The 25,898-nt window shown below is 42.6% G+C and overlaps 1 protein-coding gene across 1 annotated transcript in view; it reads left to right on the top strand.

Moving 5' to 3' along the window:
* Positions 1-15,190, top strand: part of ZPBP (zona pellucida binding protein) — an 81,523-nt gene extending 66,333 nt beyond the window's left edge. Inside the window, exon 8 of the mRNA XM_047752693.1 lies at positions 15,026-15,190. Within this exon, the coding sequence (XP_047608649.1) occupies positions 15,026-15,120 (95 nt within the window). The 3' untranslated portion in view covers positions 15,121-15,190. The remainder of the gene's footprint in view (positions 1-15,025) is intronic.
* Positions 15,191-25,898: the final 10,708 nt, after the last annotated feature.

The raw sequence follows: 25,898 nt of genomic DNA, 5'->3' as shown, positions 1-25,898 counted from the left end.
CCCTCCTTATGTGTTTTCTTTCTTCTTCCCTTCCTGCCTGCCTGCCTGCCTTCGATTTTCAGGGCTGCACCTGCAGCAAATTGAGGTTCCCAGAGCTGCAGCTGCCAGCCTGTGCCACAGCCACAGCAATGCAGGATCCAAGCTGTGTCTGTGACCTACACCAATCTTGGATCCCACGTTGCTGGATCCAATACCAGATTCTTAACCCACTGAGCCAGGCCAGGGATTGAACCTGCATCCTCATGGATACTAGTCGGGTTTGTAACCTGCTGAGCCATGAGGGAACTCCCTTTCCTCTTTTTCATACCTAGTAATCTTTGGGTGGGTTGTGATTTCACCTTATTTGGTGCTGCATGTCTTTGTATTCCTTTGAATTGTATGGGTTTTTTTTTTTTCCAGATGCAGTTAATACATCATTGGAAACAATTTGATCATTTCATGTCTTGCTCTTCTGATTTAATAGGCGGTTGTGGTTCCGTATTCTGTCTAACGCTGATCATTTTCTTCTCTCTTCCTAAGTGCTCTTCGAGTGCCTTGAACATGAATTTGTCATTCCGGTTACTGGGAGCAGACACTGCTTGACACCCTTTCCTCTCGTGTTCGCCAAGCTGATGATCCTTTCCCCATGTGTAGACAGCGTCCGCAGACACACGTGCTCGTTCCTCTTGTGTGTTCAAGCAGCGTGTTCTTCTGACGTCGGTTCCCTGTCTCTGCGGTTACCTCCTTCCCGGTTCACAGGCACTGATGGTCTTTTTGGACTTTGAACTTCAGGGACATTGCTGAGCTTCAGCTCAGTTCTGTGTGCCACGAGTTGGAAGCCCACTGAAGGCCGTGAGCTCCAGCAGTTGTAGGGCTCGTGGATTTTGTCTCCTGTCTGTCCCTTGGGATCACTGTCCCTCCTGCTTTGATGTCCAGTTTCTTGAAAACCATCTTCCGTGTATTTATGTGGCTGTTACTATGTTTTGGTTGTTTCAGGCAAAATGGTAAATTATTCCCTTTATTCTTTCTGGTCATCGTTCTCTTCAAGCGGAGGAACGTCCTTCAGCCTTGCTTGTGGCGAGGGTTGCTGTTCTACAGTGTCTCTAAATTTTATTACCATTTTTTTTTTACCTTTCATGGTTTTTTTTAAAAAATAAACTTTATTTTCAGAGAAGTTTTGGATTGAAATTGAGATTGAATGGAAAATTGCAAAATTGCAATTGAATGGAAGGTACCGAGCTTTCCCATAGGTCCCCTGGCCCCACCCATGCTTACATTCCACCATCAGCAGCATCCCTCCGCAGAGTGGTGCAGTTGTCATACTGACGAACCTGCCGTGAGTGAAACATCACCGCCCAAAGTCCGTGGTTTGCATTAGGGTTCACTGCTGGCGTTGTACGTGCTGTGGTCTTTGGACAAAGTACAATGTTTACAACTAGAATATCACACAGCGTCGCTTCGCTGTGCAGAAAGTTCTCTGCTCTCCACCTTCATCCTTTGTCCCCTCACTACTTATCTTTTACTGTTTCCCTCGTTTTGCCTGTTCCTGAACGTTATGTAGTTGGAATCATGAGTATATGGCCTTTTCAGATTGACTTCCTTCACTTAGTAGTATGCATTTATGTCTCCACGTCTTTATAATTTATCTCTTTTCATCACGACTAATAGTCCACTATTTTCTAGCAGTTATTGTTTCTAATGAGAAGTGAGCTGCTACTCATCATTCTTCCTTCCCCTCCCCCACATTTAATGTGTCATTTTTTTTCTCTATAGCATTTAGACTATCCTTATTTTAGGCTTGTAGCAGTTTGACTTTGTTGTGCATAGGGGTAGAGTTTCTGTACATTTCATGGAGTCTTTTGGTTTGTTTTTTTGCTTTTTTGGGCTGCACCTGTGGCATATGGAAGTTCCTAGGTTAGGGTTGAATCGGAGCTACAGCTGCCAGCCTACACCACAGCCACAGCAACTGGGGATCTGAGCTGTGTCTGTGACCTTCACCACAGCTCACGGCAATGCCAGATCCTTAACCCACTGAGGGAGGCCAGGGATCGAACCAGCATCCTCATGGTTCATTAACCACTGAGCCATGAAAGGAACTCCTGCTGAGTTTTTTTTGATCTATTCATTTATGTTTTTTATTTGATTCAAGGATTTGGGGTCATTTATGTCATTTATTGTTTTCTGCATTATTCTCTCTGCCCTCCCTTTTTGATTATCAATTACACACGTTATACCAATTTATACTGGCCCATGGGTCAAAGGAAGCTCAAGTCAATTTTTAATTAAATTTAAATTCATGTAACATAAAACCATTTCAAAGAGTACAACTGAGTGGCATTTAGTACACAATATGTTGCAACTACCACTCTGTCTAATTCCCAAATATTTTAATCACCTCAAAAATAAATTGTGCTTACAAGTGGTTACTTCCTGTTTTTTCTACCTTCAGCTCCTAGTCTGCTTTCTGTCTCTATTCTGGATATTTCATGTAAGTGAAAAGATACAATATGTATCACTTTTGTCTGGCTTCTTTCACTTAGTATAATGTTTTCAAGATTCACCCACACTGTACCATGTATTAGTATGTCATTCTCTTTATGGTTGAATAATATTGCATTGTTTGTTTATACTTAATTTTTTTTACCATTCATCTACTTAGGGGCATTTGGGTTGTTTACACATTTTGACTGTTTCGAATACCATTCTGTGAATATTCATGAAGAAGTATCTGCTTGCGTACCCATTTTCAAGTCTTTTGGTTATATACGAAGTGTGGAATTGCTGGATGATATGGCAATTCTCTAACTTTTTGAGTAACAGTCAGACTGTTTAGCAGAGTGCCTATACAGTTTTAAAGTCCAACTGAAGATACAAAGGTATCTGTTTCTCCTCAACCACACTTGTGATTGCCCTTTGAAAAAACTTACAGATACTCTTGTATGTGAAGTGGTATATCCCAGAATTGACTCACATTTCCCAAATTTCAGTTGACCTTGAGCATCTTTTCCTATACCTGGTCACCACTTGTAGATCTTCTTTGAAAAAATGTCTAGGCAAGTCCTCTACTGATCTTTTATTTTCTTGTCTTTTTAGGGCCGCACTGGCGGCACATGGAAGTACCCAGGCTAGGGGTTGAATCGGAGCTGCAGAAGCTGGCCTACACCACAGCCACAGCACTGCGGGATCCCAGCCACATCTGTGACCTACACCACAGTTCACTGCAATGTTTGACCCTTAACCCACTGAACGAGGCCAGGGATCAAACCCACCTCCTCATGGATATACTGGTCAGGTTCATCACTGCTGAACCATGATGAGAACTCCAAGATAACTTTTTATAAAACAATATGAGTTGGGGGTTCGATTGTATTCTTTGGCGTATCTCTATCTAGTTGTCCCAGCACCTTTCCCTGAAGAAACTATTCTTTCCACCTTGCGTGATCTTGTCATCCTTGTTGAAAAGAGCTTGGCCGTTTATGTGGGAGGTTATTGCTGGACTCTCACTTCCATTCGCTTAGTGTTTCTTCTCTCCTTAGCTAGTACTACACTGTTTTGATTATTGTAGCTTTGTAGAGAGTTTTGAAATTGAGAAGTGTGAGTGTTCTATCTTTGTTCATTTTTTCAAAACTATGTTGTGTATTTGAGGACCCTTTCAATTCCATGTGAATTTGAGGATCAACTTTCCGTTTCTTCAAGACAAAGTGGTGGAATTTTGAACCAGAATGCATTGAATCTGTAGACCACTTTGCACTGTATTGTCATCTTAAGAATATTAAGTCTTTAAGACACAGGCTGTCTTTCCATTTATATCTTTTATTTCTTACAGCAGTGTTTTATAATTTTAATTGTACAGTGTTTAATCCCCTTGGTTAACTTTACATCTAGATTGTTTGTGGATTATAATGTAAATATAATTGTTTTTCTGATTTCTTCTTGGGATTTTTCACTGTGAATGTATAGACATAACTGATTTTTCTCTGTTGATCTTGTATCCTGTAATTTTACCAAAAATTATTTTATGATCTCTAGTAGTGTGTGTGTATTTTGAGGTTCCTCTCTCTCTCTCACAGTGCGTATGTGTATACATACACATAATCAAGTCATCTACAATTAGTTTACTGTCATAATTCAGGTGCCTTTATTCTTTTTCTTTCCTAATTACTCTCTGTAGAAATTCCCCTAGGACATTGTTGCCTTGGGGGAAAGCTTTTAATATTTCACTATTGAAGATGATGTTAGTATTGAGTTTTTCATAAAAGCCCTTTTTCAAATTGAATTTTTTTCCTACTTTGTTTCTTGTTTTTTGAGTATTTTATGATGAAAATTTGGGGTTTTGTCAAATGGCTTTTTTTTTTGCATCAACTGAGATGATCATATAGTTTTTTCCCTTCTATTTATATGGTATATTACACTGATTGGTTTTTATATGTTTAGGCACCTTTTTGTTCCTGGGTTAAATCCTGCTTTATTATGGAGAATACTACTTTAATATAGTGCTATAAGTGGTTAGTAGTAGTTTGTTGAGGATTTTTGCCTCTGCATTCAAAAGAGATATTGATATTTATTTCCCTGTCTTTATTTGACTTTGTCGTCAGAGATTTCTGTCAATTTCATCTATAGAGCTACGTGACCCGGTCATAAACACACACACACACACACACACACGCACACACACACACACACACACATGCATTCTTTTCCTCAGATTATCCTCCTCATATTCCGTGACAAGTGACTAGATATGGTTCCCTGCACTATACAGAAGGATCTCATTGCTTATCCATTCTAAATGTAATAGTTTGCATCTACTAACCCCAAACTTCCAGTCCATCCCACTCCCTCCCTGTCCTATCTGGCAATCACAAGTCTATTCTCTACACCCATGAGTTTGTTTCTATTCTTTAGATAGGATCATTTGTGCCATATTTTAGATTCCACATATAAGTGATATCATATGGTATTTGTATTTCTCTTTCTGACGTACTTCACTTTTTATGAGAATCTCTGGTTCCATCTATGTTGCCTCAAATAGCATTATTTTGTTCTTTTTTATGGCTGAGCAGTATTCCATTGTGTATATATACCACATCTTCTTAATCCATTCATCTGTAAATGGACATTTAGGTTGTTTCCATGTCTTGGCTATTGTAAATAGTGCTGCAGTGAACATAGGGTTGCATGTCTTTTTCAATGGAAGTTTTGTCCAGATATATGCCTAGGAGTGGGATCACTGGATCATATGGTAGTTCTTGGGTTTTTTTGTTTCTTTTTTTGTTTGTTTTTTAGAGCCATGCCTATAGCATATGGAAGTTGGTAGGCTAGGGGTCAAATTGGAGCTAAAGCTGCCGGCTTATGCCACAGGCACAGCAACATAAGATCCAAGCTGTGTCTGCTACCTACGCCATAGTTCATGGCAACCTCAGATCCTTAACCCACTGAATGAAGCCAAGGTTAGAACCTGATCCTTATGGATACTAATAGGGTTCATTTCTGCTGAGCCACAATGGGAACTCCTGGTAGTTCTGTATTTAGTTTTCTGAGGCACCTCCATTGTTTTTCATAGTGGTTCTACCAATTTACATTCCACCAGCAGTGTAGGGGGGTTCTCTCTTCTCCACACCCTCTTCAGCACTTGGTATTTGTAGACTTACTAAAAGTGGCCATTCTGAACAGTGTGAGGTGGTACCTCATTGTATTTTTGATCTGCATTTCTCTAATAATTAGTGATGTTGAACATTTTTTTCATGTGCCTGTTGGCCATCCATGTCTTCTGTGGAGAAATGTCTATTTAGGTCTTCTGCCCATTTTTTGATTAGGTTGTTCGTTTTATTGCTGTTGAGTTGTAGGAGTTGTTTGTATATTTTGGAGATTAAGCCCTTGTTGGTTGCATTGTTTGCAACTATTTTCTCACATTCTATAGATTATCTTTTTTTTTTTTATGGTTTCCTTTGCTGTGCAAAGTTTGATTAGGTCCCACTGGTTTATTTTTGTTTTTATTTCTATTGCTTCGAGAGACTGACCTAAGAAAACATTTTTATAGTTGATGTCAGAGAATGTTTTGCCTATGTTCTCTTCTAGGAGTTCTTTTGTGTCTTGTCTTATGTTTAAGTCTTTAAGCCATTTTGAGTTTATTTTTATGCGTGGTGTGAGGGTGTGTTCTAGTTTCATTGATTTACATGCAGCTATCCTATTTTCCCAGCACCACTTGTTGAAGAGACTCTTTTTCCCATTTTATATTCATTTCCTTTGTTGAAGATTAGTTGACCGTAGGTGTCTGGGTTTATTTCTGGGTTTATTTCTGAGTTCTCTATTCTGTTCCACTGATCTGTATGTCTGTTTCTGTACCAAACTGCCTTGATTACTCTAGCTTTGTAACATAGTCTGAAGTCTGGGAGAGTTATGCCTTCTGCTTGTCCCCACTCAGGATTACTTTGGCAATTCTGCATCATTTATGGTTCCATATAAGATTTTGGATTATTTGTTCTAGTTCCGTGAAAAATGTCATGGGTAATTTGATAGGGATTGCATTAAATCTGTAGATTGCTTTGGGTAGAATGACCATTTTAATGATATTAATTCTTTCAATCCAGGCCCATGGAATATCTTTACCTTTCTTTGAATCCTCTTTAATTTCCTTGATTAATGTTTTGTAGTTCTAAGTGTATAAGTCTTTCACCTCCTTGGTCATGTTTATTCCTAAGTATCTTATATTTTTGGTGCGATTTTAAAATGTATTTTTAAATATTTCTTTTCTAATATTTCACTATTGGCATCCAATTTCTGAATGTTAATTCTTAGATCCTGCTGCTTTGCCTAATTTGTTGGTCAGTTTGAGTAGTTTGTGTGTGGAGTCCTTATGGCTTTCTATATATAGCATCATGTCATCTGCATACAGTGACAATTTTCTTCTCCTCTTCCAGTTTTGATATCTTTCTGACCCCACCCCCCTTTTTTGGTCTAATTGCTGTGGCTGGGACTTCCAATACTATGTTGCATAAGAGTGGTGAGAGTGACCCTTGTCTCTTTCCAGATTTTAGTGGGAAGGTTTTCAGCTTTTCTCCCTCGAGTATTATACTGGCTGTGGGTTCGTCGTAAATGGCTTTTCTTATGGAAGGAATGTTCCTTCTATACCCACTTTGGTAAGAATTTTTATTATGAATGGATGTTGGGTTTTGTCCAGTGCTTTTTCTGCATCTATTGAGATGATCGTGTGGTTTTTGACTTTTCTTTTGTTAATGTGGTTTATGACATTGATTGATTTGAATATGTTGAACCATCATTGTGAACTTGGGATGAATCCCACTGGGTCATGGTGTATGATCTTTTTTATGTGTTGTTGGATTCAACTTGCTAAAATTTTGTTGAGAGTTTTTGTGTCTCTATTGGTCTATATCTTTCTTTTTTTGTAGTATCTTTGGTTTTGGTATTAGGATGGTGATGGCTTCATAGAATGTCTTTGGGAGTGTTCCTTCTTCTTCAGTCTTTTGGAAAAGTTTGAGAAGGATGGGTATAAGTTCTTTGTATGTGTGGTAGAATTCCCCTGTGAAGTCGTCTGCTCCTGAACTTTTGTTTTTATTACATACTCAGTTTCACTTCTAGTGACTGGTCTGTTCAGGTGATCTATTTCTTCTTGATTCAGTTTTGGTGGGCTCTATGTCTCTCTCCTCTTATATTTTTGAAAAAGTTTAATTCTTCCTTAACTGTTTGGTAGTATTTACCAGTGATGCCATCTCACCCTGAGATTTTCTTTATTGTAAGTGTTCAATTACTAACACAGTGTCTTTACTTGTTTTTTTTTTGTTGTTTGTTTGTTTGTTTTGTTTCTTTTTTTTTTTGGCTTTTTAGGGTTGCACTTGTGGCATGCAACATATGGAAGTTCCCAGGCTAGGAGTCGAATTGGAGCTACAGCTGCCAGCCTATGCCACAGCAAGCCAGATCGGAGCTGCATCTGTGACCTTCACCACAGCTCACGGCAGCACCGGATCCTTAACCCACTGAGTGAGGCCAGGGATCAAACTGGCATCCTCATGGATCCTAGTAGGGTTCGTTAACCGATGAGCCATGAAGGGAACTCCCACAATGTTTTTACTTGTTATAGATTTCTTCAGATGTTCTGTTTCTTCTTCAGTCATTTTTTGTAACGTGTATGTTTCCAGATATTTTTCATTTCTTTCTACCTTACCTAATCTGTTGGCACATAATTATTCCTAGGATTCACTTTTTTTCTGAAAGTTTGGTAGTGATGTCCCATCTTTCCTTCTGATTCTAGAAAGTTATGTCTGCTCTCTTTTCTCAATATACCTAAAGGTTTGTTACCTTTTTTAATCTTTATAAAAATTAACTTTTTTCCCCTTCTGTATTTTAAAAATTTTCTGTCATTACTATTCACTCTAATCTTTTTTTTTTTTTTTTAATTTCCTCCCTTGGCTGTCTATAGCTTTAGTTTGCTCCTTTCTCATCCCTTCAGGTGTAAAGTTATAATATTGATGTAAGATCTTTTTTTTCAATATAGGAATTTTCTGATAATAAATGTTCCTATACTTTCACTTAATCTTATATGGTTTGGTGTGTTTTGTTTCATTCTAGTTCTTCTCAATATGTTTTCCAGTTTCCCTTTGGTATCTTTATCCTGTTTGTCCTGTGTTGTTTAATTTCCACATATTCGTGAAAATTCTATTTTTCCTTATGTTACTGGTCTAGCTTCTTTCTACTGTGATTGTAGATGATTTCCATGATATCGTTCTTTTTAAAGTTATGGAGATTTGTCTTGCAGCCTAAAATATTATCTAGCCTAGAAAATATTCCATGTGCACTTGATAAAACTGGGTATTCTGTTGCTGTGGGTGAAATACTCTTTATATGTCTTTAAATTTAGTTGATTTATAGTGTTGCCAAGTCCTCTAGTCCCCATTGACCCTATCGCTAGAAATTCTGTCCATTACTGGGTGTGAGGTAATGAAATCTTCAATTTTTACTGTAGAGCTCTCTATGTCTCCCTTAATCCTGTCAATATTTTCTTTGTATATTTTCTTTACTTGTTGTTCGCTGTGTATATTTTTGTAATTGTGTATAAATTTGTAACATTATTTATATCTTCTTGGTGATTTGACCTTTTTATGAATATGTAATTTCCTTCTTTTTCTCTTATAACAGTTTTGACTTAAAGTCTTTTAGTCTGAATTAGTCACCCCAGCTCTCTTTTCACTATTATTTACATCTTTTTCCATTTTCTCACTTTCAACCTATTTGTTTCATTTGTTCTTAAATGAGTCTCTTCCAGATTGTATATAGTTGGATCATGTTTTATTTGTTCATTCAGCCTATCTCTGTCGTCTGAGAAATTTCATCCAGCTATATTATAAGTAATTACTGACAAGAACAGACTTTTTCTGCCATTTTACTGTTTCCTGTCAGAGAATTTTTTTTTTTTAGCATTCTTTCAAATTAATTCTGAGAGTTTTGTTTGATTTTTTTCATGTTTCTTTAGTTGGCATTGCCTTTGGGACCTGCCAGTATTTTTGCTAATGTCACTCTATTCGTTTCATTTTTTAAAATACTCTTGGAGTTCCCACTGTGGCTCAGCTTAAGAACGTACAATAGTGTCTGTGAGGATGTGGGTTCGATCCCTGACTCAGTGGGTTAAGGATATGGCCTTGCCACAAGCTGAGGCGTAGGTCACGGATGTTGCTGTGGCATAGGCCACAGCTGCAGCTCCAACTCAACCCCTAACCCAGGAACCTCCATATGCTGCAGGTGTGGCCTTAAAAAACAAGCAAACAGAACGTCTTATTTCTCCTTCTTCTACATAATAAGTAATTTCTATAGGTATGTCTTTGTATTTATTGACATATTCTGTTTTTGTCTTTATTCTGCTCTTAAGCAATCCAGTTTTGTTTTGTTTCACTTCAAATATTTTGCTTTTGCAGTTTATAATTTTAATTTTTGTGCTTTATAGTTTCCATTTCTCTGATGAATTTTTCAATCTGTTTAGTTATTACAATAATTTAGTCCTTTATGTCCTTAAATACATTTATGCCAACTGCGCTGAAGTCTTTATCTTCTAATTACCACTTCTCTGTTATCTTGAATGTCTTTATTCTCTTGACTGTCAGTTACCATTTTCTGTGCTTTTGACAATCTAATAATTGTTGTGATATGCCGCACTTTATTGGGAATGCCATATAAAGTCTTCTGGCTTAATTTTCCTCTAAAGAGTGTTGATTTATGTTCTAATAATATGCTAGATTCAAAATCTAAACAGTCTCTCCCGGCGTAGGCAGGATATTCTTCGTTTGTTCAGCATTCAAACTCTTGCTGTTTGCTGAACTTCTTGCAATATCATTGACCCACAGGAAGGTCACACATCAGCCAGCGATCTGCGTGGAGTTTATATGAGGATTTTGGAAGCCCAGCTTCTGTTTCATCCTGTTTCCTTGAATTACTCCCATTACTTTCTATATCTTCTGGTGACCCAGAGGTCTGTCCTCTTATTTTTTGTAACCAATTTGGACATCATTTTTGCTTCAGTTTTAGCCACCCACGCACTGCATAGACTGGTAAGTGCCCACTGCTGTAACATACTATGATTCTCCTCAGTACAGTTCTGTTCTTTCGGTTAACATGCCTTTAGTATCTGCCTGTCTTTGCTGCCTCTTCAGTACAGTAGTGTATGTTCCATTCAATGGTGTATGTTTCCTTTTTCCAGATTTTGTCACTATTTTTTTTCTGTTTGATCAATTTAATACAAGCTAGAATTAGAATTATTGGCTACTTGTTTTTTTAACATTGTTGACATTATCTTTGGTATTTTTTGTTTAATGTAGTGTCTTATTGCTTATTTTCTCTATTTGTTTCCTCTTCTTACCTGCTTTTCAACCATGAAAAAATTCTCTAGTAATTTATTTTACTAATTTCAAATTTCATTTCTTCTCCTTCAGACCCATGATGTAAGAGTACATACCATATGTGTTGTGTGTGCAAATATACACTTATAATATATGGTGTGTGTGTATATATATATATATATATATATATACTCACATTTATATGTGTATATACATATATTCACATACACACAAATATATATGTCTTTTAAAGCATCCCTTTTTTTTTGTTTTACTGAACTGTGGTAATTAAATGTCTTATTGTATAGAGGGTAAACCACCTTCTTTTTTCTTTTTAAAAATTGCACATTTTAAATCAATTTATCAAGTTACTTAAAGTAAAATTGTAGTTGGGATTTTATTTGTGTGTGCAATGCAGGTATAGGTTAATTTGATTAAAATTTGCATCTTACGTTAATAGCATACAGTTGGATTTTTAAAAATCCAGTCTGAAAATCTGTCCAATGGTAAGCTGTTTTAACAGATTCGCATTATTTTCAAATTTTGTCTGGGAGATTCAGTCACAGTTTTGTAGTTATAACACAATTTTTAATAATTTCATTTCTGTATAATATGTTATGAATCTATCAGGAGTGTATATCGGTTTTATTGTTCACTGAAATTGCTTCTACTCCTCAGTTTTTCTGCCATGACAAACAATGCTGTTGTGAGTGTTTTTGTTTATATATCCTGGTATCCAGTATTCTTCAATGTCTTTAGCTAATATTGGATCATAAGATAAGCACTTCATTAAACTATGTCAGATTGGATTAATACAACAAATTTAGAAAACACTTTTGCAACAGCAGTGTAAGACAAATGTTGTTTTTCTACGTCTGTGCCAATCCTTTGTATAACCAAACTAAATATTTGCAATCTGATGCGTATGTAATGCATCACGTTTTTACTGTGGTACAATAGACATAAGACTTAACATTTTAAAGTTGAAAGCAAGCTGAAAGGCACAGATGGCCATTCACATTGCTGTGTAACCATCAACACCATCCACCTCCAGAACTTCTTTCATCCCTGACATCACATCAGGTGGCCCAGCACTAGTGTGCCACATTTTCTCTGTCCATTCATCTGTTAATGGACGTTGAGTCACTTCCACCTCTTCGCTCTTAGGGATAATGCTGCAATGAAGATGGGTGTGCAAGTATCTCTCCAAGATCCTACTGTTAGTTCTTTCAGATAAATACTGTATTGGGATGGGCTGCCATGACAAAATTCCATATACCAGATGGCTTAGGCAGCAGAAATTTGTTTTCACAATTCTGTAGGCTGGAGGTCTGAGCTCACAGTTTGGGCTGATTGGCTTTCCGATGAGGGTCCTGGGCTTGCAGAGGCACAGCACGCCCCCTGCTCGTGATTTGTCATCACACATCCTGTCCTTGGTTCAAGTGTGCAGAGAAAGCTGTAGTTTTGACGTAGTCCAACTTGCCTATTTGTTTTTTTGTCCTTATGTTTTTGGTGTCATGTAAAAAAATGGCAAAATCTAATGTCATAGAACTTTTTCTTTACATTTTCTTTGAGGAATTTTTACAATTTTAGCTCTTGCAGTTAGATCTTTGATCCATTTTTTTGTTAATTTTGAATATATGGTATAAGATAAGAGTCAACCTGGTTCATTTTCATTTGGAGATCCAGTTTCCTAGCACCATTTGTTGAAAAGACTTTCCTCATTGAATGATATTGGTACCTTTGTTAAAAATTATTTGAATGTTTTTTCTAAGCTTTCTCTTCTGTTATTTTTGTTTGTAATTTTACCTTTATGCCAGTACCAGACCATTTAAATTACTGTCACTTTGTAGCACTTAATCGCTTATACATCTGCAGCTAGTTCCTAGTCGTGTTGTTTGACTACTGCTACTTTTATGATTTTTTTTTTACCAAGTTCTTAATTGTAATACCATTTGTATCAATTGTTTTCTGTTATGGCTATAGTAGAAATTTCCATTTTTAAGAAATTATTCCAGGGAGTTCCCATCGTGGCTCTGCAGTAATGAACGCAACTAGTATCCATAAAGGCCTGGGTTCTATGCCTGGCCTTGCTCAGTGGGTTAAGGACCAGCTTTTCTGTGAGTTGCAGCTCTGATTCCACCCCAGCCTGGGAACCTCTAGATGCCATGGGTGTGGCCCTAAAAAGACAAAAAAAAGAAAGAAAAAAAAAGGCAAGAAATTATTCCATATGTAAAATTTGTGAAGATTTTCCCCTGCGTTACTTATTATTTCTTTATGTGTCAATACCATCAGTCACCAGTGCTTTCTCTTCTTATTGAAATAACCAGTATTTAATCAGACTGCTCTTTTAATTGTAGTTGGGAGAGGTTTCACTCACAGAAACTTAAATCTGGAAGATAACTCCACTAAGTTTGTACTTTAAATTTACATAACATTTTAGCATTTTTCCTCAATTCCACTTAAAAGAGAATATTTCAGGATATAGCCTAGGAGACTGCTACAAATAAGGACTCGGCGATGTTACACATATGAAGGTTTTTAAAATTATAAGAATATTTATTAGAATATCATTATTTAAATTTTATTTGAAATGATTTTATGCCAGTGTCAGTTCTGTTTGTGTCAGTCTGCATGCAGATTTCTCTCTGTATGTCTAATGACTTAACAGTTGTTGTCTTTGCTGAGTATTTCTATATTTGTTCTTCAAGAAATATTATATGTTTTGAGAGAAAGTGTACCATGACCATACACCTTTGAGAAACATAGTATCATTAAAATTTTACCATATACATTTTCACTGTAAACATCCTTGTTAATACGGCAACAAATCTATTTAACTTTGTTTACCATATTTTTTTCGTGTCTGAAATGTTAATTTCCAAATAAAATGTCTATTAAAACTCGAGGAGCTCTGTGGAACCTCGACTGGAAAATGCTTTCTCTGAGGGATAGTTAGGATATTTCCCAATATGAAAAACTGCATTTTAGAAAGAACGATGTAGAGTTAAGTAATGTAATATGGTCCAGATCCACTCAGTGACATGTATTATTAAATCGTGGTGCTAGACAGAGAATCTCCTCTGGAGCCCGGAATAGCCACGCCTTAGATGTGCTGTTAGCATCTTGTGGCCCCTTAGCTGGCTACATTTGCAGTAGAGAAGCAGGACCAGGAGAGTCAGAGACCCTGGCCCAGGCCCCGTCAGAGGGCAGCTGGCACGCAGGGGCCTCGCAGCCCTGACCCGAGTGGAGCAAGCGCGGGGAGGCAGCGGCCCTGCCGTGCACAGGGTTGAGCGCTTTCTGATGCCTGTCAGAGGCTGCTGGTTCTCAGCTCAGCCATCTGATGTCAGTCCTCACAGCACCCGGTGGCTCGGCTGGTGTTACACCTGTTTTCCAAATGAGGAAACCGGAGCCAAGAAGCGACTGCTTTGCCCGGGATCCCAGCGGCCATCCGAGACGGAGGATGGGTCTGACCCGGCGTCCTTGTCCCTCTCTTTGCCTTCGCACTTCCCGCAGGCGAGGCGTATCACTCGTGCTGCGCGTGATTCTCGTGTGAGTGACGGCCAGGCTGTGTGGTTTTAGGCGAAGTGATTTTTCTAAAATTACTCCGTTAGCGCGTGACAGACCTAGGATTTGAAATCAGAGGCTTCTTAGAGATAATCTGCAAGCCCTCCCCACGTTGGAAACGGTCTCTGTGCGTCTGAAGCGTGGTCATCATGGGCCATCCGATGGTTGCGTTTGGCTCTTGGCCCCTTGTGGCTTCTTCTGTAATTTACAGGGTGGCCTAGTCAGCCTTCTGATGTCACCGTCATGTGATCAGTAAAACTATCGCAGGTCATCGACTTGGTTTAAGCTGGATTAGAGTGAAAAGTTATATGAGGTGTTCAGAAGAGTCGAACTCATAGAAACAAATGGTGGCTGCAGGGTTAGGAGAGGGGGAGGGGGGAGGTGTTTATTGAGTATAGAGATGCAGTTTTTCCCACATGAGAAAGTTCTGGAGATTAGTTCTAGGATGATTTGTATATACTTAACGCTACTGAACTGTATACTTAAAAATGGTTAAAATGTAAATTTTATGTTATGTGCATTTTACTGCAATTAAAAAGAAAAAAAGAACCTTCTTTGAAAATTTATCCTCCATGTAAAGTTAATTCACATGGCATTAGGAGACTGTTACTTATTAACTTATTTTTTATTCACAGTCATCTGCAGCCCTGGAACTTATAACTCCCGTGACGGAATTCACTGCCTTCAGTGCAATAGCAGCCTGGTGTTTGGAGCAAAAGCATGCTTATAGACCATTATTTTGAGTTCTTTGGTGACTTATTAAACACAAAAATATATATTTGAAATTTTAATATATAATAAATTGCTATTGTGCCAAAATTAAATATATTAGATTTTACCAAAAAACAGTGTCATCGTTTTAATGGAAACGCATTTCTAAATGCTTTGTGAATAGAACATCCAATAATCTTTATTTATTAATGCCAGACCTCCATATGACTCCAAAATCTTTCTTGGATTACTGTTTCAAAAACAGTTTAAAATGTACAATTTTGGGTTGGCCCAAAATATTTTTCATGATTTTTAAAAAATAGCCCATTCTTTCATTATTTGTTGACTAATCTCAGGCCACCATATCCTTCCACAGTCATTTTTAATTTCAACTTGTCTCATTCCTTTGCTTTAATTTTATAGGATTTTGTTCTTTACAGTTTGACCTTTCATAGCTCAAAGGTCACTTTTTAAAAGCCTGCAGGTCTTATTATTGCAGTTTTTGGCCATTGAAGACCAAGTCGCAAACACACTAGGGGCTTTTGATATCGTTCAATGTGGTAAAGCTTAAACTTCCCACTTTAAAGCCCCTCTGATGACCTTTTTCACATTTTAGAAGGAGGAATCCCCGTATGTGCCTAAACGAACATGTGAACTTTCACAGTCTGGAAAGAGAAACAGCAGTTTCCTTCCCAACAGCACCGCTAGGGATACAAATCAAGCAACCCCCCCAACTTTTCTCCGTGCCCTTCACTCTGAAAGGGCATGTGACAGGCAGGTGCTGCTGCCGTCTCATAGTCTCCTCTCTTCCCCGGAGTGTTGTGTTTGAATATGAGAGATCACCGGGGAAATACATGTGTAAATTATAAAATTAGTAAGTCCTCTGCTTTCTAATTATTGCTTTAATTATATTTGTGTCCACTTTATACCCTCTTGGAACACGCCCTGTTTTTCTCTTCTTACTTCCTTTCATAAGACGTAAATATTTATAAGTGGCAAAGGTGCACAGGTTGGATCTAGCACAACCGTGCAACACCCTGGACGGAAGAAAAGTTTACTAGGCTTTTTGAAAATGGCCAGTTAATAAATTAGCTTCTCACGTGGTCATCCTATAGACGAATATTACCCTGAAATTCTCGCACAAATGCAAAGGGAAGAAAAATGGCATTTCTTTTTAACCCTGGCGATGTCCTTTGGACTTTCATAGTTGTGGTGTAGTTGTTTCATATATTTTTGAGTTTTTCAAGAGCCTTCTTGAGTTTATCGAGTGCCTTCTTTGCCATTGTACTGTTTGTACTGTCCTGTTTTCTTGTTCTTCCAGCACTTGCTTTCTCTTTTTTTTTTTTTTGTCTTTTTGCTATTTCTTGGGCCGCTCCCGTGGCATATGGAGGTTCCCAGGCTAGGGGTTTGAATCGGAGCTGTAGCCACCGGCCTACGCCAGAGCCACAGCAACGCAGGATCTGAGCCGCGTCTGCAACCTACACCACAGCTCACGGCAACGCTGGATCGTTAACCCACTGAGCAAGGGCAGGGACCGAACCCGCAACCTCATGGTTCCTAGTCGGATTCGTTAACCACTGCGCCACGACGGGAACTCCAGCACGTGCTTTCTGTAACTGGTAAAAGACCTATTAAATCTCCATTTGTAAAAGCTGCACAAACTCCTACAGTTGTCCAAATTTCTTAAGTACAGTTAATTTATTCATGGTATAGTAAGATGAATTTGAACACATAGTCTTTGCCTTGTGGTCCCAGAGATTGGATTACTTTTCTCCTATTATTGAAAAGCCCAGGGGAATTGACTTTCCAGTATATCTTTCTGAGCCATGAACGGTGTTAGCCGACCAGCTCGTCAGCCTGGGAAAAGCGGCAGCAGGTGGATAACGGTGGTGAAGGTGGTGATGGGCACTGGAGGTCAGAGCCGGTCAGAGAGATGGGCGGCCTGGGACGGGAACAAGGAGTGGGAGAGTGCTCAGCTTCGACGGCAGGCCAGCACCAAGGCCACAGGACCTTCGGAGCGCAGGGCAAGCTCGGGTTTCAAAGTCCAGGCGAGAGAACAGGGCGCAGAAACAAGCAGAGAATGAAACAGTAAAAGAGAAAAGAAGGGTTGACTGCTGCTTTTTACGGGTGTCTGAGTGAAATGCTCTTTGCTGGGTTTTACCCCTGAGCACATTCGTTTCAGCTGGTTGTGTGTAGTCTGTCTTCCACCTTCAGGTGTGCTAGAGTGTTCGTGCTTCCCTGGTCTTCAGAGCACGTGGTCATGTGCTTAATGATTTTTAAATCAATCAATAGATTAGTAAGGTCCTGTGCGTGTAAATACTTGAGTACCTAAGATAGAAGTTGCTGTTATATTAGCAGATAGTTGTGAAGTGTTGAAAGATGTCTTAAGCGGTGACAATTTGTATGATAAAAACTAAACTAATCCCTAGGAAAGATTATTGTCATAAGAGAATTTTGAGTGTTTGCTATTTCTGTTTACACAAAATAATACCTTACATTTATATAATGCCTCAATTTTTTTTCTTCTCTTTTGGCCACACCCACGGCCTGTGGACGTTGCTGGGCCAGGGATTGGCTCCTTGACGTCTCTGAGACAACACCGGATTCTCAGCCCACTGTACCACAGGGAGGAACTACCTATAATGCTTCATTTTTAACAACACAGTTTTTGAAAAATTATAGACCCGATCTTTACATTGACGTGTGAAGTGATGGCAAAAGTGACCCCTTTTTGTACTTCGTTGATTAGATTGTTTCCCATTACGGATGCGTAACATGTGTTCATTTGACGGTACGTGAAGAGTCTTAGCAAACGAGGCCCAGTAATTGCACTCAAAGGAAGCTCCAAAGAAAGCACATCAGAGATCAGTGAACCACTGCGTCCGGGGTACTAACTGCTGCAGTATGTGCAACAATGAAAATGGAGTTAACGCAGATTATCTACAAGAGTGAAGCAACCAAGTAAATTTTGCCATTTCCAAATGGTAGAATGTTCTGGAATATTGTTTCGATTTTCGCACCAGTGGACCATGGTGTTAACGTGGTCACCCTGTCTCTGCAGCAGCATCATGTGGGAGGTCTCCTTTCAAACCCTCTGTTCCCCCGGTTTTCTACAGTGAAATGAGCTACTCTTCAAAATCTTGGAAGCCATAAACATGCTCTGCAAGTGGCAGTGTAGCACTTTGGAGGAGATGTCAGGCTCACCTCTCCACGGCCACCCCCCCCTTCTTCCGAACAGAGCACCGGGTGGTCGGTGGCCCTCAGCCCCTGGCTGTTTCCCGGCAGCTGCTTTGTGGAAACCACGAGGTGACGGCCCTGGGGACGCAGAGTGGAGACGGGAAGACCTGGGCCTGATGGGGACGCTGCATCGCTGCCCTCTCGGGTCTGAGTCCCGCCTGCCCTGGACTCCCAGCTCTGTGAGACGCGAAAGTCCCTTTGCCTGGAGCAAGTTAGGTTTTCTGTTCCTTGCAGCTAAAAGCATCGTAATTGGTAGAGTGTCCATTACAGGAATTAGGCAAAATAGAGGAAATGAGCAGTAAGGGGAAAAACACTACCTACAGTTTCACAGCCCAGACATGAGCAGTGTTCAACATTTTGGGAAATTTTCTACTTTTGCGTGATTTTTTTATTCGTGTTATATGTTTTCGTCATGTATATGCAGCCAGTATTTCCCTTACGTTTGTATTTTCCATGCCATCTTATCTACCTCGTTTCAACAGACTTTCAGTGACTATGATATCTGATGCATTTCGGGAAAATTCCTGTAATCCATGGTTAACCATTTCTAATGGTGGGGCATTTCTGCCGCTTCCCGAGCGTCACTGTTTTATGGAGGACTGCAGCTAACATCTTCTTTCCTAACACTCTGTGATGTTCTTAAGTCGTCGCTATGCTGAGGCCCAGAAGTAGAATTAGTGGGTTTGGATGTTTCTCATCCTTGGGACCATTTGCCTAATTTTCCTAAATAATTGTACCAATCTATAGTCCCACCAGTGATAGATCACAATACATATTTCACTGCACCCTCTCTGAATTAATTTTTTTGTTTTTGTCTTTTTAGGGCCTCACCCATGGCATATGGAGGTTCCCAGGCTAAGGGTCGAATCGGAGCTGTAGCCACCAGCCTACACCACAGCCACAGCAATGCAGGATCTGAGCCACGTCTGCAACCTACACCACAGCTCACGGCAAAGCCAGATCCTTAACCCACTGAGGGAGGCCAGGGATGGAACCCACATCCTCATGGATACTAGTTGGGTTCATTAACCACTGAACCATCATGGGAACTCCTGAATTTCATTTTTAAATTATTTCGATAGATGGAAATAGCTTCCTATATTATATTTGCATTTTTTTTGTTGTACTGGTGAGGTTGAGCTCTCCTGGTATAATAATACTGCTAGTGATGCTAACGCTAGTTATTTTATCAAGTGCTTATTATATAAAATGATTTGTGCTGAGGTCCTTTATATATATTTTTGTATTTTATTTGCCAATTCCTGTGATTTACTCGTAGATTATTCTCATTTCATATATGAGAGCATGAGTCACAATAATTACATGGCTTCCTCAAATCTACACAGCCGGAGAGCGGTAAGGCTGCGTGCCACAGACAGCCCTGATTCAGTGGCCTCTGCTCTCCCTCAGGTCCAGCAAGGGTCAGGTCAGAGCTGGTGCAGTGGCTCCAGTGCTGTCCTTACCTTGGGCCACCTGCCCCTTTTGCTCTACTTTCCTTAGTGTAGCTTTTGTCTTCGTGGCGGCAGGTGGCTGCTGGGCTTCTAGGCATTGAATTTACCTTCCATTCAGAATAAAGATGCAAATGAAAACCCCGAGCAAGACTTTCGTATCACATTGTGGAACCATGTCCCAAGGCCGTGTGACACTATCAGGGAGTGGGCAATGACAATATTCGTCTCTGATCCTCAATGACAGAGAAAGGGGTTAAAAGCGGACAGACGGGGGATGAGTGGCGCGCGGTTTATTTATACAGATCGTCCCTTTAGCTGGTCTGCCTCAACAACACGCCTTCACATTAACGTATGATATGCGTCCTCTCTCTCCCGCATGATTCAGCTTCAAACTCTTTTCCAGTCAGTGCACTCAGGTTGCCGTTCAGCATCATCTGTGATGTGCAGGTGCTCCCTATGGTCTAGAGCTGATGTGCGTCCCATCTACCAAAATAAAACGTGCAAGAAGAAAGACCAGCTATTTCAAAACACCCATTCAGAAAAGAGGAGAAAGAGAAACACATCCCAGTTCCCCATGCCGGTGGATGAGATGTAGTGAGACCTTCCTGCTATCCGATTGGGGCAAGTTTGCTTGGTCCCTGGTTCCTTCTCCATTCTCTTCTACTTTCTGGAAGCTGCACTGTAGTTTCACGTCCCCTCTGTTAGCAATCAGGGGCCTAGGACACTCACGAACTGTCACTGGCAAGCTTTGGATATGCAAGGGCAGTATGGTTCTCTTACACTTGGTTGTGTTGTGCTGATCTGGTGAATGCCTTCTTCATGCTTTTAGGAGAAGCCCACCAGAACCAGTTTGTTTTCAGCTGGCCAGCCAGTAATAACCCGTTACTGGGTACACAACTTGGGTGCACAAGATGCATGGGTGCCCTCGAAGGCCTCCGCTCACCCCAGTCTCCTCTGCTGTGCGTCTGACTTGCCCCAGCATTCCTGGCTCTGCAGATGAGCAGTGACCCCAGGCATGGCCCCCACTTCCTGGTGTATAAAGGATGACCATCTTGCTTTACTCAGACTATCACTGGATCTAATTCAGGCGGTTTATCAGAGCTGCAGGCCTGCTTCAAAGAAGCCTAGCTTAAGCCACGGCAGTGGGGAAGTGTGACGAAGCTAACTTCCAGTACTGAATCAATTCACTTGGATTGGATAGACTTGGAGGGATGTGTACCTTGGGCAGAGGCAGCCCCAGATGGCTCTCCTGCAGAAGGACCCACTACACTGCCAAAGATTTATGCTGCACATCTTTCCAGCCTTCCCCAGAGAGACCCACAGCCATTTGTTAGGGTGATTGCATAATAAGAGGATGAAAAATACCAAATATTTTGGGCTACTTGACTCTGGCTCTCAACCGATGTTCCTCGTCGGAACTCAGGAGGCCGCCATGCTCGGGGGGAACAAAGGGACGTGGGGTCCGCTGCATCTGTGGGGGCTGGATGGGCCCTGGTCCACTGTATGGCTCTTCTGAGTTCCAGATCCCATAGCTGGAAGAGCAACTGGACGAATGCCTCTTGTTGGTCCATGAACTAAAGAGTTACGGCGATGAGATGATGGCGGAGCTCCCTAGAACTGTCCCTACCTCCCAAAATAATAAACCAAGAGCAGCATTGTCCTTCTGGGAGGATTTCAGAGATGACCGCCATGTTCAAAGACTAGGAAAACGAGAGGAGAGTGATTCCTACGTCGTCACCGGCATCAGCTCCGGCTTCGGAAGAAGGAGGATGACCGCCCACCTCCAGCAGGTGGGCTCCGGCTGCAACTTCCTTTGCAGTTGTTGTTTGTTTATGAGAATAAATTAGTACGGCACATGGCATATGGTCCACAGCTGCTGATCTGGTGAATGCTTTTTCTTCTTCATACTTCCAGGTAGAGCCCAACAGAACCAGTTTGTTCTCAGCTGGCCAGCCAGTAATAACCTGTTACCGCCCTACTGCAGGGCTCTGTCACATTCCAGCCTCTGTCCTCTCTTCTGCAGATAACCTGACATTTCAATTCCACAGGGCACCAGGCCGACCCGCCTCATTGAAGGCACCATGCTGGTTGCACATGTTAATAGGAAACGTCCCATTCTGCACACACCTTTGTGAGAAGCAGACGTGTCAGAAGTGCAGAAGCCTGCTGCCGTGGGGAAATTTCTAGGGGTCTTGTGATCTGGGCTATGCCGATATCCTTCCTTGACTGTGTAAAAACATCTTCATCTGGCTGCTTCCAGCAAGGAAGAGGTACAAAGCCAAAGAGGGGCGTTCTCTTGATTTTGGAGTTAGTATTTATTTCTATCGGATGTGTTTCTCCTGCTCATTTACTCCGCTCACTAAAAAGCTGCCAGTTCTGCAGGAGGCTCAGAGGAAGCGACGGCTCTGCAGCCATTCTGGGCCCTGCACAAGCTGCTTCTCGCTGGGACACACAGAGGAGCCGGTGGGACCCCTGCACAGTGGCTGTGAGGGGGGCTGGGGCTGGTCCTGGAGGCGTGGGCTCCACCCCTCCTGAGCCTGCTCCCGCCTCCTCCCTTCACTCTGCACCCGCGACCTCACGAGCAGTCCCCTGGGACACGTACACTGGGAAGAAGTTTTAGCCTCATTTATAGGTGATTGTACCCCAGGTGTTGGAAGCATCCAAGGTGCACAGTTAGCCGTACTCACGGTGGTCCCATAGGAGGGCAGCGAAGGGAGAGAGCTTCTCAGGAGATGAGCTGTGAGCAGCACCCTTGTTTCTCCACTTTGTCAGAGAGAGTCAAGTAGAAGTTTGGAGCTGCATAGACTTTTAAACAATAAGCAAAAGGTGAGTGGGACAAGGTGGGACATTTGGTGACAGTGAGAAAGTGTATGTGAATAGATGTCTCAGAATGCACACGCCGAAGAGAAACTCATCCAGTCCTGTGGTCAGCCGTCAGCCTGTCTTCCTTACCATGGACCAGGGGCCATGGTGACGAAGACGGTGGCCCTGCCTGTTTATCAAGACGCAGTCTTGCTACAGCCCCTTCTCAGTGCAGTCTTCCAGGGCAAAGGTCCAACAGTGAGCCCCCTTACGGCCAGCCACCTGGGTGGCACCTCCACTGGAGCGGGACCAAGGATACAGATTTGCTTTCCAGTATTTCTGCCCAAACCACCATCTGTGGATTTACTAAATGCCTTTATTGCTGTCATGTTATTCCTCACGACACTGCTGCTGACCAGGGAACTCACTTCACAGGAGCTAAAGCACAGCCGTGGGCTTGTGCTCGTGTAACTCACTGGTCTTACCGTGTCCCCTTTACCCGGGAATGTTGGCACTGACAGGATGGCGGGGGGCCAGCTGAAAGCTCTGTGGTGCAGCTGGATGACGTCCCTTGCGGGGGGCTAGGGTAGAGTCCTCCTGGGTGGGACTTCGCTTTGCGTCACCAGCTGGTAGCAACTGGCCACGTCCTCCTCATCGACGTTATGCCCGTGAGAAGGGTGCATATTATTTTGAGAAGGGTGCATACTGACGATAGTATATGGGGTAGCGTCACTCCTGCAGTTAAGACGCTGGGTCTCAGAACTCTGTGTGTCGTGGGAGTAGGTCCTGGGCACGGCTTCGCGCTTTCACGCCACACTTCTGCAGGCTCTGGTCTCCGCAGCCCGGGGCCCTGCTGGCTTGAGGTGTCATTTACCAAGGGAGGGGGGCTTCGAGGAGACTCTCAGCTGGAATCTTCCCCTGCATCTCCTGAGTCAGTGTGTGAAACGGCGCTGACCGGCCAGGTTAGAGTCCTCAGGAGGAAACTGGGTTCCCGCAGCGCCGTGTGGCAAGCGTGTCTGAGATGCTCTTGTCCTGTGGCAAAGTGGATTGAAGACCACAGTGCCCAGGGTAGCTGGGGCTGGTCGCGGCACAGGAGGCGGGTGTGGTGGCTCGACACTGTGCCCTGCCAGCTTCTACTCTAAGCGGTGACGTCCCGATGGCACCCTGCTGCTCTCTGAGTCCTCCACTGTTTGCACTTCGGCAAGCTGCTGTCCATCAGTGGCTGAGCACTCAGAGGGCCTGAGGCAGGCTGATTATCTGCACACGTGGGAGTTTCCTGATGGGCAGCCATGGCCTGAGGACTGCCCGTCACCAGCCAGTCCCTCCTGAGCGCTGGGGTCTGCAGCTCCCCCGAAGGCCTCCCCGCCTTGCTGCCTCCTGGGGTCCAGCCTGCATCATGGTCTTGAGCCTCCCTCTGCCTCTTCCCTCTTCCGCCCCATTTTCTCTTAGAGACAGTTTCCCCAGGAAATCTCATGTACATCTCATCTTTTTCTGTGACTGTTTCTCTAAGGATCTAAACTAATCCAAGAAATGCCAGGAGCCAGAAGTGGTCCGAGAATACAGGCAATAAGCTGTGGCTCTGGGACTTGTTCCCTGGCCACCTCGTGAGCAGAGGGATGCTCTCCTGAGTGCCGTGTCTTTGCAGGTGTGGTGATCTGAAAGACGACGGGGACAGTGATTTCAACAAGGCCAACAGAGTTGGCGACATACCAAGTCAAATTGATGCTTTGAAAAAAAAATAATGAGAAACCGAAGGCCTTTAACAAATGACTATAGACTGTGGGTGACAGCGGGCTCCTTTGGTAGCTAGAAAGACCCTATTAATTTCAGCGGCAGGAACTGGGGGATGGATGTTTGAGGGTGTTTGATCAGAGGAACTGGAATATGAAATGGACTCTGTGAGGATTCATTGACAAGAACACTTTGAGGCCTGCAGGACCCTAGGTTATGGGCACACATCCTGCGAGGGGAGCTCTTAGCCGGCTGGGAGAGTGAAGAGCACCACTGGGCAAAGGAGGAATGCTGGAGCTGCCCTGGGAAGGTGACAGAGAACAGAATGCAGAAGCTGAGAGGACTGAGATGCTGGAGTTGATAAGTAACGCGAGGCTGAGAATCCCAACAGGGCACTGTATTCCACGAAGGAGCTCAAGGGTACCCCATTCACAGGGCCACCAGGGATGTGAGGGTCACACAGCACCAGCATCACTAGGCGGTTCATTGGTAGGATGAACCACCAGCCAGGACTGATGAGAGGAGAGACACTCAGGCAATGCAGTCATGAAACCACCTGATGGGACCCCTGGCCGTGGGCTCAGCGATCATGGACCCAGCACTGCCCTCTGTGCCAAGGCTGACCCTCAGCCCGTTGTTAGATGGAAGTGGTACCTTGAAGCTCGAGTCCCAGCAGGACCAAAGAGCCTAAGTTTGCTACCTGAGCTGGGTCCAGACCCCCTTCTCATCCACAACCATTGTGCCAGAGCCCCTTCCCGAGCTCGCATCAGTTCAACCAGCGCAAGGACGAGGAAGTATCCTGAGCTTGGTTTGTAGCTGCACTGGCCTTGTCAATGAGCACAAGCCAACGTTTATGAGGGGCTGCCCCACTGCAGAGGTTGCTGGAAGGCAGTGGTCCACAGACTGGCTGCCAGGGTGCTGGAAGGGAAAAGACTGGAAGGTTGGACACCAGTGTTTGCACCAGGGGTCTGTGGATGGACATAGGGGTGTGGCCACAAGTGAGAGGACTTTGAATCACATGTTACCAACCAGCAGAAGCATGTGTCCTAGGAGAAGCCCTGAACAAGCAAGGAGGTAAATTGTCTCAGCCAGGGGACCCCTGCCAGCTGTCATCATCAGCCACACAAGAACCCCACAGGGGAATACAGAGAGAGCAGGACGGAGAGATGACACCACGTGTGCACTCAGTGCACGGGCTCCTGCTCTCTGGACTCTTGTAGGTAATGCCACCGCTGCATGTCCGCTTGTCTGGAGCAGAGGCTGACGCTGAGTTCCCAGTATGGCCTGTGCCTCAAGGACACCAGCATCCAGGTAGCAAGTTGATGACATTCATCTCCTTCCAATGGGTCATCCTTTCCGGAATGTATACCCAGGCTGTGTATCCAGCACCACTACTCGGGGCTGACAGAAGGTGCCGGAAGGGACCCACCACCCCCCCAGCAGGGGAGTGCCATCTGCCGCTGCAGGATGGAGGGCAGACGAGAGGCCAGCTCCCCCGAAGGGAGTGGGGGTACAGTTTTCCGCTGGCAAGCACCTGAGCGTGGGAGGCATGGAGAGAAGTCTTCTGTTGTTAGGT

Source organism: Phacochoerus africanus, chromosome 11, assembly GCF_016906955.1.
Source record: "Phacochoerus africanus isolate WHEZ1 chromosome 11, ROS_Pafr_v1, whole genome shotgun sequence".
Taxonomy (NCBI): Eukaryota; Metazoa; Chordata; class Mammalia; order Artiodactyla; family Suidae; genus Phacochoerus; species Phacochoerus africanus.
Note: the sequence above shows the minus strand (reverse complement) of the source record. Positions and strands in the feature narration are given on the sequence as shown.